Source organism: Cyprinus carpio, chromosome B19 (assembly GCF_018340385.1).
Source record: "Cyprinus carpio isolate SPL01 chromosome B19, ASM1834038v1, whole genome shotgun sequence".
Taxonomy (NCBI): Eukaryota; Metazoa; Chordata; class Actinopteri; order Cypriniformes; family Cyprinidae; genus Cyprinus; species Cyprinus carpio.
In genome coordinates, this window is record NC_056615.1 from 24186299 (window position 1) to 24199951 (window position 13653).

A 13653-nucleotide genomic window follows, 5' to 3' on the forward strand; every position below is an offset into this window, starting at 1 on the left:
TACTTAAATTTTACTTAAAATTTATGTGTAAAAACTTGCAAAATAAAAATTAAGTAAATCTACTTATTGTTTTTTTTTCAGTGTGGCTAAAACATACAATAAAACAAAAAAGAAAAAAAAAAATACACAAACAAAACCAAATTAAACCCTGCAGCTTGTGAAGATACTTTGATGTGTAAAGACACGAAGCTATCGGTCTGTGCAAGAAACTGAACAGTATCTATATTGTTTTTTACCTCTGATTCACGCAATGTCCGAACTGTTAGAACTCTCCTATATCAATTCCATGTGACAGTATTAAATCTAGAGTAAGATTTTGACAATGAGTAGGTCCTGACACATGTTGTCTAACCCCAATAGAGCTCAGAATGTCTAGAAATGCATTTTCCAACAATTCAGACTTTATCTGCAGCCAGCACTAGCTCAGATAGAAAATCATCAATTTTTTAATAAATTCTGTATGGTGCCCTGGTGGCCTGTGTACAGTAGCCAGTACAAACATCACAGGGGATTTATCATTGACACTTGTTTCTTTGAATAATGTTATATGAAGCCCCATTACTTCAAACGAGTATACCTGAAGCCCGCCCTCTGAGAAATACTGAAAATATTGTTAGAAATTGAAGCAACACCTCCCCCTTTACCTTTTGGATGTGGCTCATGTTTATAAAAGTAATCTTTGGGGGGTAGACTCATTTAAAATAATGTAATCATCAGGTTTTAGCCAGGTTTCTGTCAAACAGAGCACATCAAGGTTGTGATCAGTGATCATATCATTTACCATATCAGTGCTTTCATAGATAGGGACCTGAAATTTCAATAAGCCAAGCTTTATCATTGGTTTCTCTGTATTATATGATTTTTTTACTTGTTGAACATCAATTAAATTGCTACTCTTAAATTGGTTTGGATGTTTTTTTGTATTTTCTAGTTCAGGGAACAGACACAGTCTCTATAGTGTGATATCTAGGTTAAAGAGTCTCTATGTGCTGAGAATTAACCGATTTTTGTGACGTAAGGCGGCTAGCAGATGGTCGGTTTAGCCAGTCTGTCTGCTTCTTGACCTGGGCCCCAGTTAGTCAAGTACAAACTTCTAATAATTGACTCATATTAAAACATTTGAGAGCAAAATAAGACTCAAACACAAAAGCACATTTAAACCAGTTTATTGATTTTTTTTTTTTTTATCACTCATATCAACCCACACTGTTGGGTTGTTTCATCTCAAGAGTGGTTTCATCTCATACTGGTTGTTCTTGTTTGAAATCTCACTTGGTCTCGGTCACAGCCTGGGTGGAGGAGATCACTTTTCCGTCTTTCACCTCCTCTACAATGGTGACCACTTTGCGTGTAGTTGAGGATGTGGATGAGGATTTTGAAGTTTGGACACTTCTGAGGATGGGGGAAAAACATGAAGTTATAGACAACTCAGAATCTTAATCTCACAAATCAGGACATAAATGCCTGAATGTTAATGTCTCACCCAGAAGCCTCCCCATCCAGAAGTCTCCTGTACTCTGCAATCTCCATCTCTAGTCTGGTCTTGATGTCCAGAAGCATCTGGTACTCCTGACTTTGACGATCTAGATCGGAACGAAGCTGCCCCAGCTGCTGCTCCAGGCCGGTTACCTGCATTTGGTACCCGTTTAACATGCTGGAGTAGCGGGACTGTGTGTCTGCCAAAGTGCCTTCCAACGACGCTTTCTGTTGAGAAGAAAATCATTATTCTAAAGGCTGTGTGATGTATCAAAACAGCAGATTTCAAGATTGACCTGGTCCCCTGCTTACCATACTGAGTTGTGACTGTAGCTCGATTTCAAGACCCTGGAGTGTGCGTTTAAGCTCTGTGATTTCTGATTTGGACGTTTGAAGGGTTTCTGTGCTTACAGCGACTTCTTTGTTGATGGCTTCGCTCTATGAGAGACAGTCCACAGGAAAGCAGTAAGATCAGTTTACTGGTTTTGATTTGGTTTTGGTTTCTTATGACAAACTTGGACTAATGTAATTTTACCTTAGACTGGAACCAGGCCTCAAGCTCTTTGCGGTTCTTGGCTGCAACTCCCTCGTATTGCTCACGGATTTCAGCCATGATCTTTGACAGGTCTTCCTGTGGTGCTGCGTCTACCTCTACATTGACTTGTCCACTCATCTGGGAGCGTGCTGCCAAGAGTTCCTAAAGATGCAATAAAAACCACTGAGCATGTCCCTCATCTGGAAGAATAATGGGTTTGTTGAAGACCAATTTACCTCCTCGTGGTTCTTCTTGAGGAAGATCAGTTCTTCTTTTAGACCCTCAATCTGCATCTCCAGATCAGATCTGGCCATTGTCAGCTCATCCAGCACCCTCCTCAGGCCAGCAATGTCTGCCTCTACAGACTGCCTCATGCTCAGCTCATTCTCATATCTGCACGGAAATCAAACCCTTAAGTAAACACCTAGGTTTATTTGAGATATTTAAAGTCAACGTTTCTCTTATTTATGTGGACTTACTTGACCCTGAAGTCATCTGCAGCCAACTTGGCATTGTCAATGCTGAGGTAGATGCCTCCATTTACACGTGTGGCATCCTGGATTTCAGGAGACAAGAATGTAGACAAATTTAGATACCTCTTGGGAAATCTAAGATTTAAAGAGTTATCTTGGACAAAAATCACTTCTATGTTCATTCCACTAAACTGCTTATTTTTTAGCCCATTATTCATATAAAGATAAGTTAACAAAAATATACAACTGTAGTTACAAATGCTGTTTCAATTTTTCTTTCTGTCAATACCACATACTTTGTTCTGGAGGTCACTGATAGTAGCATAATAGGCGCTGTAGTCTCGAGCAGAGGGGGATGTCTTGCTCTCCAGGAACTGGCGAATCTTCAGCTCAAGATCAGCGTTGGCCTTCTCGAGGGAGCGCACCTTCTCCAGGTAGGAGGCCAGACGGTCGTTGAGGTTTTGCATGGTGGCTTTCTCGTTTGCAGACACATCAACAGCATCAGACAGGTTGAAGCCAGCGCCACCGCCGAAACCAGCACCGCCACCGAAACCAGCACCGCCACCAAAACCAGCACCACCTCCAAAGCCGCCACCTCCTCCAGCAGAGAAGGAACGAGAAGCAGAGGAGCTTGAGATACGTGTTCCATATCCTCCAGCTCCCCCGTGCATGCTGCCTGCATACATGCCAGATGAACGACTTCCTCCACCACCACCACCGGACATGGACATGCGGGATCCTCCCATGGATCCTCCAGAGGACATGTAACTGCGGGCGTATGAAACAGACATGATTGTAGAGGAGGCTAGCTGTTCTGTTCTCTGACTGGAGAGAGTGAGAAGTGAGGAACAGAAGACCCGTGATCCTTTTATTTGGATAAATGAGGGAGGGAACGATGGAGGGGCGTAGAGGGTTATCCAAGGAGGAGGAGTGAGAAACTACTGCCTCACTCTCTAAAGGCAAACACACACATTCACACAGCATTCAGCCAACTGTATGGTTTGAATATGTTTGAGATCAAAATCAGATTTGATGTAGTTTAATTTTATAAGTAGACATTTTGCCATAGTGAAGTCAGTGCCAAAATAGTATGCATATTTAAGTTTTTGATTTGCACAGCACTAATCTTCGTCTAATAGATTTTTTGAAAGAACTTTTGTGCTCTCAAATTCCTTATGTTCTGGTAATACAGTAATATATTGATAAGTGCTTTTGTGCAAAATAAATTATATATATGTACACAAGCATTGTGTACAGAATGATTTAATCCAAACAAAATGCATATATATATGTATATATATATATATATATATATATATATATATATATATATATATATATATATATATATATATATATATATATATATATCAAAATGCATAAGTCCAACTTTAACATTATGTGCTGAAACACATCTGATTTGAGCATTTGTACATAGTATAAAAACATTTTTATTCATCTTTTTTCTTCTTCTTCTGAATATCATTAGACTGACATTTTGAACCTGAGGGGAAAACCGTACTGCAAATACAAGAACTAGAAAAATGAGAGTTTCTGCCCTCAGGGTGCCAATACCGAGACACACCCAAAAAACAAGCTGCAGCAAAGCCACAGTTACTATGTCAGTTATACACACAGGAATATAGAATAAAACATTTTGTACTTTTTTTATTTTAAAATATGGTTTATCATGTGCCATACAAGAATATAGAATAGAATGTTTAATATCTTGATATTAAAAATACAATTTAACAGGTATTTATATAATTTAAAAGCCTAAGCATTCAAAATCCTAGTTGTTTATTCATCTCAAGTGAGGCATTTTGTTTGGATTAAAACTTTCTTTACACTATGCTTGTATATAGTATAAAGACAAGCCTTAGTGTTGTTGCCATAGCGACAAGAACAAAGTACAAAATAAAATCAGTAGACACCAGAACAAATGAAGAATAACGTTTAGCGCAGATGTTAAGACAGTAAATTTTGATTGCCTGATATGAGAAAAAGAAAGCTCTTTAATAATTAAGCTTAAACTGATAGAAGGGAGTGTCTTAAAGTTGGATATGAAATGTCTTGTACCATAAAAACTGAGCGGGGGAGAGACTGTGAGCAGAATCAGAAGCATTTTTAACTCTTTATTATTTGATATGTTGCTTGATGCATAAATAATTATGCTATACATTCTTAAACAAAATGCTGAATTGCTTGATTTTAAACCCAACACTCGTCTAATTCAGCAGTTTTACAAACAAATTTTGAGAGGTCTTGAAATGCATTGCCTAAGGTGGTCTGCATGGCTTTCCACTCCTGAACGTCTGCTCTACCCATTCTGGCTCACATTATTTCAGCTTATATGCCAAAAACCATAGTTTCATGCTTCGCTGCAGGAGTATTTATATTTTACAAAGACTCGCTTACTTTAAACAAAGAAAGTGTTTGTGATCAAGGTTGTGTCCTTGTGAAGGTGTAACATCACTCGGAGAGTAAGGATCCATATGTATGGCTATATGACTAAATGTGAAATGTGTGTGAGGAGACTCAACTGGGAATACGATACGTATGAACTTACGTTGAACTAGACAGTAAACAACAGTTTTTAAGTTCTCAAAAAGGGTGGTCCTCTTCCACAAGTTCTAGGAGCTTAGTGTAAATAAAGTACAGGGAAGTGGCAGAGAAAAAGTCAAACATTTGATGATATATCGTTTTATGGTAGCCTAGCACAATTTACACAACTCTAGCATGACAAATAGAGCAGTGCAACTTAAAGTCTAACGTCTGAACTGAGATAAATAAATCATGAAGTCTAAAGCCTGCTTCCTAGTAAGTGCTACATAGTAATTATGTGCAAAATTCAGTAATTTGTTCCTCTCTGAATTATTCAAAGCTAGTTATGTGCAGCTGGTAAATAGGGCTTGTCTCTTTGTAGTTGTTCTGTACAATTAAATATTTATGTAAGCATAGGTTATAATGATCATAATGCACAGGAGAAACACCTGTGAAATTCTATTCATTCAATGTTGTGTTTGCAGATTGTTGCGATAATTGCAATATATTCCACTTTGTGAGTCATATATCTGGATTTAGTTAATGCAATAAAAATATTAAGAATCTTCTCGTATTATATTAATTAAATAATCCAAATATGACTGACATAGTAAAACAACAACAGAAATAAGTTTATAGTTTTGTATCTCTCTGTGCAGCATTTGTTTTTCTTTTTTCCTCTGAACAAAAGCATGTATTTTAAATGCTTTTCAATGTGTCTTTCTTTGCCTTCTGTTTAGATTTTTATAGCAGCGCTATTGTGCCGAGCCTTTCAGTGAATGTGACCCTTTATGAGCCTGAACCAGGTAAGCATTTGAGGACAAAGGGTGTGTCAGATCAATAAAAAGCGCAAGTTGAGTAACATAGAGACTAACAAGGGGACAGATTCCTTCAGTTTTCTCCCTCAAGGTTAGACAAGTATACACAAGTATGTGGGAGTCTATGCTAGCAGTGCCCTCCGCCCTCCTGTCAATCACTTTTAGTCCTTTTCAAAAATTCATAAGTGATCTTGAGCAATTCTTTTGTTCTTCTTATGATTGCAATTACATGATAATTTAGGTATAGTTTTATAAGAGCATATGTGTTCCAACTATTTGGTCGAAAAGTGCTAATCTTTGCTTCAAGTAGAATACATTATATCATTGCTGTCAGAACAAATATTATTATTATTTATTTATATTTTTACATTTAACATTTTTACCATATTATTTTGGATACATAGGTGCGGACATACAAAGAGATCTACAAAAGACTTCTTTAATTGGAACTGTGTGATTTATTAGACATGTTGTACATGCAGATTTAAAGACTCAACATAAATCCAGAGACAAAATGATGTAAATATTATTTCTTTTTTTTTCTTTTTTTTTTTTGCCAAGGTTGTGAATAAAACCAAGATTATTGGAGTAAATCTAATGAGTAAATACCATTTGAGTCTTATTACTTCAAAGTTTAATGTTTAATTCAATGTATTACTTGCCATGTCTTTGTTTGCTAAATTTACTAGCAATTTCTAAGTGAATGCACTTTTTTAGTGCACGTAGGAAGATCAAAGGTCAAAAGGTGATTTTAAAATGGTTAAAAAAACTGTGGAATTTGTGATAAGCCACCTTAACTAAATATACATTTTCCTTACACATTCTATCTTAAAATCCTTGTTGAAACGTTTGTTTGAGTGGTATTTGTCTAGCATTTCAGTGTCTTAACTGTGAGATACTGAAGACAGATTTCAGGAATGTACAAAGGCTTGTACAGGCCTGTCACAGTTATCTGCTTGTTCTCAACCAGTGAGCTTCTTCATTTTTCACCTGATCTTTCTGACCACACTGGGAGTTTTTAAGAGTTAGTTGTTCTTATGTGGTTTTCAGAGATTTATGGCATTGCTGAATGGAAAAAGGTATGCTTGTCAAGAGGTTCATTAAGCCTCATGCTTGCAAGAAACCACCATATAATTACCCAAAGAAGAGGTTTGGGTGTGTTGCATTAACAAAAGTGTGCCTTTTAATAACAGTAATCTAAAATAAGTCTTGCTCATGTAAAGTTAGCAAAACTGTGGCAACAAGTATTTAAATGTTTTCTATCTTTCCCCATGACGTCTGAGTTTAGGGGAAAAACACGGAATTGCTTGATTTATATTCTTGAGTTTAAAGAGCTTTTCATGTGTAACCTATTACGTAAGTCTTAAAGCATTGAGAGTGTGGGGCGTTTTGAACAGAGGTTTCAGTTTGCTTTAGTTTTATTGGACCACCCAGTCCCCACCCCTCTCCACCCATTGAAGCTCACATTACTGCAGCGTACAGGTCCAAATCTGCAGTTTAACCCTTACCGGCTGTTTCCTCCTCAAGTGTATTGATATTTTACATAAACTTGGTTACTATAAACAAGCAAACTGATAATGTCCAAGGTTGCACACCACACTCTCAGAAATAAAGGCACAACTTTTGTACCTATTAGGTTCTAATATGTACACTTTAAGTACTAATATGTACCTTTAAGGTACCAAAATGGACCATTTAGGTACAAATATGTACCTTTTGAAAAGCTACCGCCCCAGTGACAGCTGTTGTACCTTTATTTCTGAGAGTGCAGGTTAAATTTTCATTCAGACCCAGATTACCTAGTTTATTATGGTATTAAACAGGATATTAAAAGATTAGTTCACCAGCTATCGGATTTGAAAATAACCTCACTTGTTTCCTTGACCAAGTTTGGGTTTGTTTTAGAGAATACCAGTAAACTACAAAAACTAAAAAAAAAAAAAAAAAAAAACTACAAAATTGGTATCTCAGGCCTGTTGTAAATTGTACCTGAATTGGCTATAATTACATTACAACAGCACAACTGTAATACTACTGATAATAGGACACCTACACAATATTCAAAGAGTACAATTGTGGTAAATACAATTCAGATTTACTTATACAACTGAAAAGAGATTTAAAAAAAATAAAAAAAAAACACCCGTGAGAACCTGTCCATGGCGTTCGAAGTGACTCTTTTATGGCAGAACATTGTGAGTCATAACTGAGTCATTTGTTAACTGTAATGGGAATCTGTTTGTATGAGCGATAACCTTTTTTATGGAACCATGCAGTAGACAGAATTAAAATAGATGGCGATTATGTTTCTTGCTGTGAATGTGTTCTGTGAACCTCAGGTGAGCGTTTGAGGACTGGGTGTGTCGGATTGATTCAAAGCGCAGGCTGGGTAACATCCAGAGACTAGGGGACAGATTCTTTCATTCCTTCTCCCTCAGGGTTTGGCAAGTAAACACAGGCATGACAGCAGAAAAACTGCTATCGGTGACCTACGCCCTCCCATAAATCACTCGCCTGGTTCATTCACACACTCTTCTGTCAGAAATTCTTGCGAAATGTTTTTTTTTTTGCGGTTGAATTAAAGCTTTTCAGGTTGATGTGGTTTCGTATCTATGACTCTGCTTTCCAGATGTGGCGAATAAAGCCACAGGCTGATTTCTTCAATTACCGGTTTTGCCATTTCTGTTTTGTGCTTGTGTCACGTATACTTAATAAAGGTTCCTTGCTTACATCGATGGTTCCGTGAAGAACATTTAACATCAATGGAACTTTTTCATTGCACAAATGGCACAAAAATTCACACTAAGAAAAATGTTTCTTTTAAGAACATGTTCACTGGACGGTTCTTTTATGACATCACGGCATAAAGCCCCTTTTGGAACCTTTATTTTTAAGAGTGCATAAATGCGTGCACTCTGTGTTTTCCTATGCTGACATCTTTAATCTAGACTATGTTTCGATACAAGACTAAAATCATCCAAAAGTGGTGCACGTTCTTGACTTGCTCCCCGGATTAGTCTGATATCCTAAAATATACTTAAGTATTATTCTTAGAACTTGTCTCATCTTGTCTGCAGGAGTTAGTTGCCCTTTTAAGGTCCGTTGTTGGAACCGTTCTGCAATTGCAGTCCAACTGAGCAACGCAAGCCAGTATCTCACACATGTGTCAAATATTTTTCACTATAAACCATCCAGTTGCATACTGCTGTTGGGCTTCCAATTAATTAGAATGAACCGTGGAATATAAGATGCGACTTTTCCACTGCTGTTGCCAGGGAGGGAAGGGAACTGTTGCTTATACTTTCCGAGCATTAACTTATTTTTATTAACTTTAAACTGTAAATTTTGTAAATAATATGTGAGCTTGCAGACAGTCACTGTTGCATTTGTCTGTTGGCATTAAAAAAAGAAATAGCTGTTATTTGTACAATAGCCCCAATAAGAATTTGAGCAGTTGAAAATATGAGTGGCATTGCGTTGCACAGCAAAATCTCAATATGCACTACCATTCAAAAGTTTGGGGTCAGTAAGATTTTGTAATGTTTTAGAAAGGAGTCTCTTATGCTCACCATGACTGCATTTATTATATTGCAGTCATGGTGTGTGTCCCCTGTAACATTTGTGGTTTTGACTCCCATCAGTAAAGCTCATGACTATTTCCCTAAAAGGGGCTGTAGAAATCTCAGAGTTGCAGAAACCTGACCTTGTCACAGACAGTTCACTTGATGTGAAGTGCCAAAGGCAGAAAACGCTGTGAACCATAAGAATGTGCAAACAAAGGCTTAGTAAAATAGAAATAAAACCAAAAATGAATGTTTAACCCTCTATTGTATGCATATTCTTTTAAAATAAATTTAAATAATATATATATACATATACTTTGCTGATACTTTGCTAAAACAATGCGAGAATTAGCTTCTAGGTCAACGTTATATATTTTTTTCTTGAAGTTGGATAAATAATCAAAAGGTACCCTGGGTTTGTTACCCAGAAGCAACATCACAAATTGAAAGTAACATGTGAGTACACGTTGCATTGTGGTGATTTGAATATAAGGTAATATATGCAACACTTGTTCAGACAGAACTCTGTCTGCTTAAACACATTCCCTTCTAACTAAATGAGACCCCACAAGCTGTAATGCAAACAAAGGAGCTTATGTGAGGAGTCAGTTTAGTCTTTGGTGCATATCTTGAAATAATTATCTGATCACTGACTTGAAATATGTTGCAGAAGCTTTATTGCACTATTTTGGCAATGAAATCTGTGCTCCAGCTGGTTTGCATTTGAGATGCTGTAAGCACAGCCTGAGCGTCAGCCCAGCGTGTGTGCTTTCTTACAGAAGATTACAGTGACACGTTCCTGCTGAATCATACTTGAATGGATTTAAAACCATTTCCACAAGAACAAGCATACTGTGTCATGTACACTAAAAAAGACAACACAATTAAAGGGGTAATATGACATTGCTAAAAAGAACATTATTTTGTGTATTTGGTGTAATGCAATGTGTTTATATGGTTTAAGTTTCAAAAAACACTTTATTTTCCACACACTGTGTTGTTAATCCCCTATGCCACAGCTTTCTGAAATGCGTCGATTTGTACAAAGCTCATCGTTCTGAAAAGCGAGGTATGCTCTGATTGGCCAGCTGTCCAGTGCTTTGTGATTGGCCAAATACCTCAAGCATGTGACGGAAATGTTATGCCCCTTAAACATACTTTGATGCTGGGCTCAACGAGACAAAACCAATAAAACTAGGGATGCACGATAAATAGTGGCACAATATTTAATGCGCATCTCCTCAGTAAAGCCGGTTCTGTAATCAGTGTGGAGCTGATTTACTACACACAAAATATGATTGTGGTTTTGCGCAGCTTGTCAGCGAACAACGGCTTTGTGTAGTAAATGCTGCTCCACGTGAAAGCACGCATGTGTAGAGATTTACCGCTGATTACAGAACCTGCTTTAGCTACTGACGAGATGCACATTAAATATAGTGCCAGTATTTATCGTGCATCACTAAATAAAACCCATTACAAACAAGGCATTTGTTACATCCAGTGGGGACATAATTACTGATTATAATGACATACAGTACTGTACAGTTCTGCACATCTAATGACCCCTCTGTCAAGCTCCTGAAGTTTGCTGACGACACCACACTCATTGGCCTCATTCAGGACGGTGACGAGTCTGCTTACAGACAGGAGGTTAAAGAGCTGGCTGTCTGGTTCAGTCTCAACAATCTGGAGCTCAACATGCTCAAAACAGTGGAGATGATAGTGGACTTCAGGAGGAACTCCCCTGCTCTCCCCCCACTCACCATCATGGACAGCACTGTGACTGCAGTGGAGTCATTCAGGTTCTTCGGCACCAAAATCTTTCAGGACCTGAAGTGGGACATTCACATTGACTCCATTGTGAAAATGGCCCAGCAGAGGTTGTACTTCCTCTGCCAGCTGTGGAAATTCAACCTGCCACAGGAGCTGCTGAAACAGTTCTACTCCACCATCATTGAATCCGTCCTCTGCACTTCAGTAACTGTCTGGTTCAGCTCAGCTACCGAATCTGACATCAGAAGACTACAGAGGGTAGTCCAGACTGCTGAGCAAATCATCGGTACAACCCTCCCTTCTATTCAAGAACTGTACTTATCCAGAGTGAGCAAAAGGGCTGGCAAAATCACTCTGGACACCTCACATCCAGCACACTCCCTGTTTGAACTGTTGCCATCTGGTCGACGCTACAGAGCCCTGAGCACCAGAACGACCAGACACAGGAACAGTTTCTTCCCCCAGGCAATCCATCTAATGAACACTTGACAATAACTGTGGAACACACAACACTATTTATACACTTATTTATCTAACACACATACCTAGTCTACACTTCAAATTTGCACATAATATACCTGTACATAAAAAACTGTCTATTGTAATATACCTGCATACAATTGTCAATTTGTCAATTATTTCTTACCTACTTATTTGTATTTTTTATTCTTTTATTATGTTTTTTGTTCTGTCGCTGTCATTCTGTTGCACTGTGGAAGCTTCTGTGACGAAAACAAATTCCTCGTATTTGTAAACATACCTGGCAATAAAGCTAATTCTGATTCTTATACTGTGTTTTTACATGTTGCGTTGCGGATTGTGCCACGTAAACATAAATCCATGTCTGCATTTGTGATCGGAGAAATGACAAACAACAAGCGCTACTCTGCTTTGCTCAAAATTTGTGTTTGAATCATCAGTAGCAAATCCTTTACATATGAAAACGTACTTATAGACTGTGAGTCAGAAGTGCCAAACTGTCTTTGCAAAGTTGGAATTGACCCATTTTATAGAAACAGACACCGGCACTGTAGGCTACTCTCACTAGAAACCCTCCTTATTCAGATGTGCGCTGCACACATCTGAATATTTGGGTTGAACTGTTCTGGAACAGTGTTGAAATACAACTTAACCACTGATTTCTAGTTGTGTCCTCTTTTGGAAGACCAAACAAAGTATTTTCACTTTCACAACAAAACCCGCAGCACCTCCACAACATGGCGGTGGCAGCAACAGCGAGAATAAAAGTTATGCCTTCTTTCTTTGCGTGAACATTTGGGCGGCATTATGCAAATCTTCCCACATCGTGACAGAGACATGTGGGGGCGTGTTAGAACGAGCCATTTTATGGGGGTGTGGTTGAATTTTAACTTTCATAAAGAATATCTTTTTGGATTTAAGACTTTAGTCTTTGCAACTTTACAGATCTTCATTATGCACCAAGAGCTTGTAACATTCCAAAGAGAAAGGAAATATTGAAATCGCACCATATGACCCCTTTAGTTTTAGTTTCAATTCTATTTTCTTCATCCATACACTTTCACATCTATTGAAACTTTCCATTCCACAAAGCGTTATTTACAGTGGAAAAAGTGGATGCAAAATTTCACTTTGATTTTACAGTAATTAAGTTTTCAGTTTTCATGGCTTGTTTACACATACAAACTCAATGTGTCTCCAGAATTTGAGCACATTAAGTCTTTTTCCTAGAATTTTTCTTTCCACTCACCAATTATCTTCAAGTACTATGAGCTCTATTCCCATTCAGTTGGCTATTTGTGACAGTATTAACACGCAGTTTCTTTAGCAAACAATGTGTTGTTTCTCTCAGATAATCCTACAATTAACTAGCATCTTATTTGTAAAACAAATGCTGGTGCAAATACACAGGCCACAGGCTAGATCACCCACCCAGAAACATTTATAGCCATACCAAACATGAAGATTTCAATCTGTGGTCTGAGAGATTCTCTCAAGATATCCTGTTTATCAAAAATGCACCACCTAAGCATTTTTGTCTGAATTTTAAATGTGTTCTTGCATTTAAGATTTGATTGTCTCTATTGAGTTGAAGGGAATAGATTGCTCCAAAATTTAAATCTGCTGAAAATGTGCTCACTCTGAGGCCATCCAAAATGTAGATGAGTTTGTTTCTTCATCAGAATAGATTTGGAGAAATTTAGTGTTACATCATCTGCTCAGCAATGGATCCTCTGCAGTGAATGGGTGCCGTCAGAATGAGAGTCCAAACAGCTGATAAAAACATCACAATAATCCACATCAAATACAAGTCTATAATTACACTTCCTTCAGTTTTTAACTGGTTTGGCTTGTAAACCGTGCTTGATTTCTGCATATTTCTCTTCTGGTTCAGTCAGAAGTAACGATTTGAAGTTAAAAACATTTTGATGTATAACACAGTATTTCACAAAACGTTAATTAATGGACTTTAGTCCTGAGAATAACTTATT

At 37.7% G+C, this 13653-nt stretch overlaps 1 protein-coding gene across 1 annotated transcript; it reads right to left on the reverse strand.

The window, feature by feature from the left end:
- Positions 1-1150: 1150 nt before the first annotated feature.
- Positions 1151-3329, reverse strand: krt91 (keratin 91). Its single transcript, XM_042745211.1, has 7 exons — positions 2781-3329; positions 2491-2573; positions 2248-2404; positions 2012-2173; positions 1789-1914; positions 1484-1704; positions 1151-1392 (listed from the first exon to the last, which is right to left on the reverse strand). The coding sequence occupies exons 1-7, from the start codon at positions 3273-3275 to the stop codon at positions 1269-1271; spliced, it is 1368 nt and encodes a 455-aa protein (XP_042601145.1). The 5' UTR covers positions 3276-3329; the 3' UTR covers positions 1151-1268.
- Between the last annotated feature and the right edge of the window lie 10324 nt (positions 3330-13653).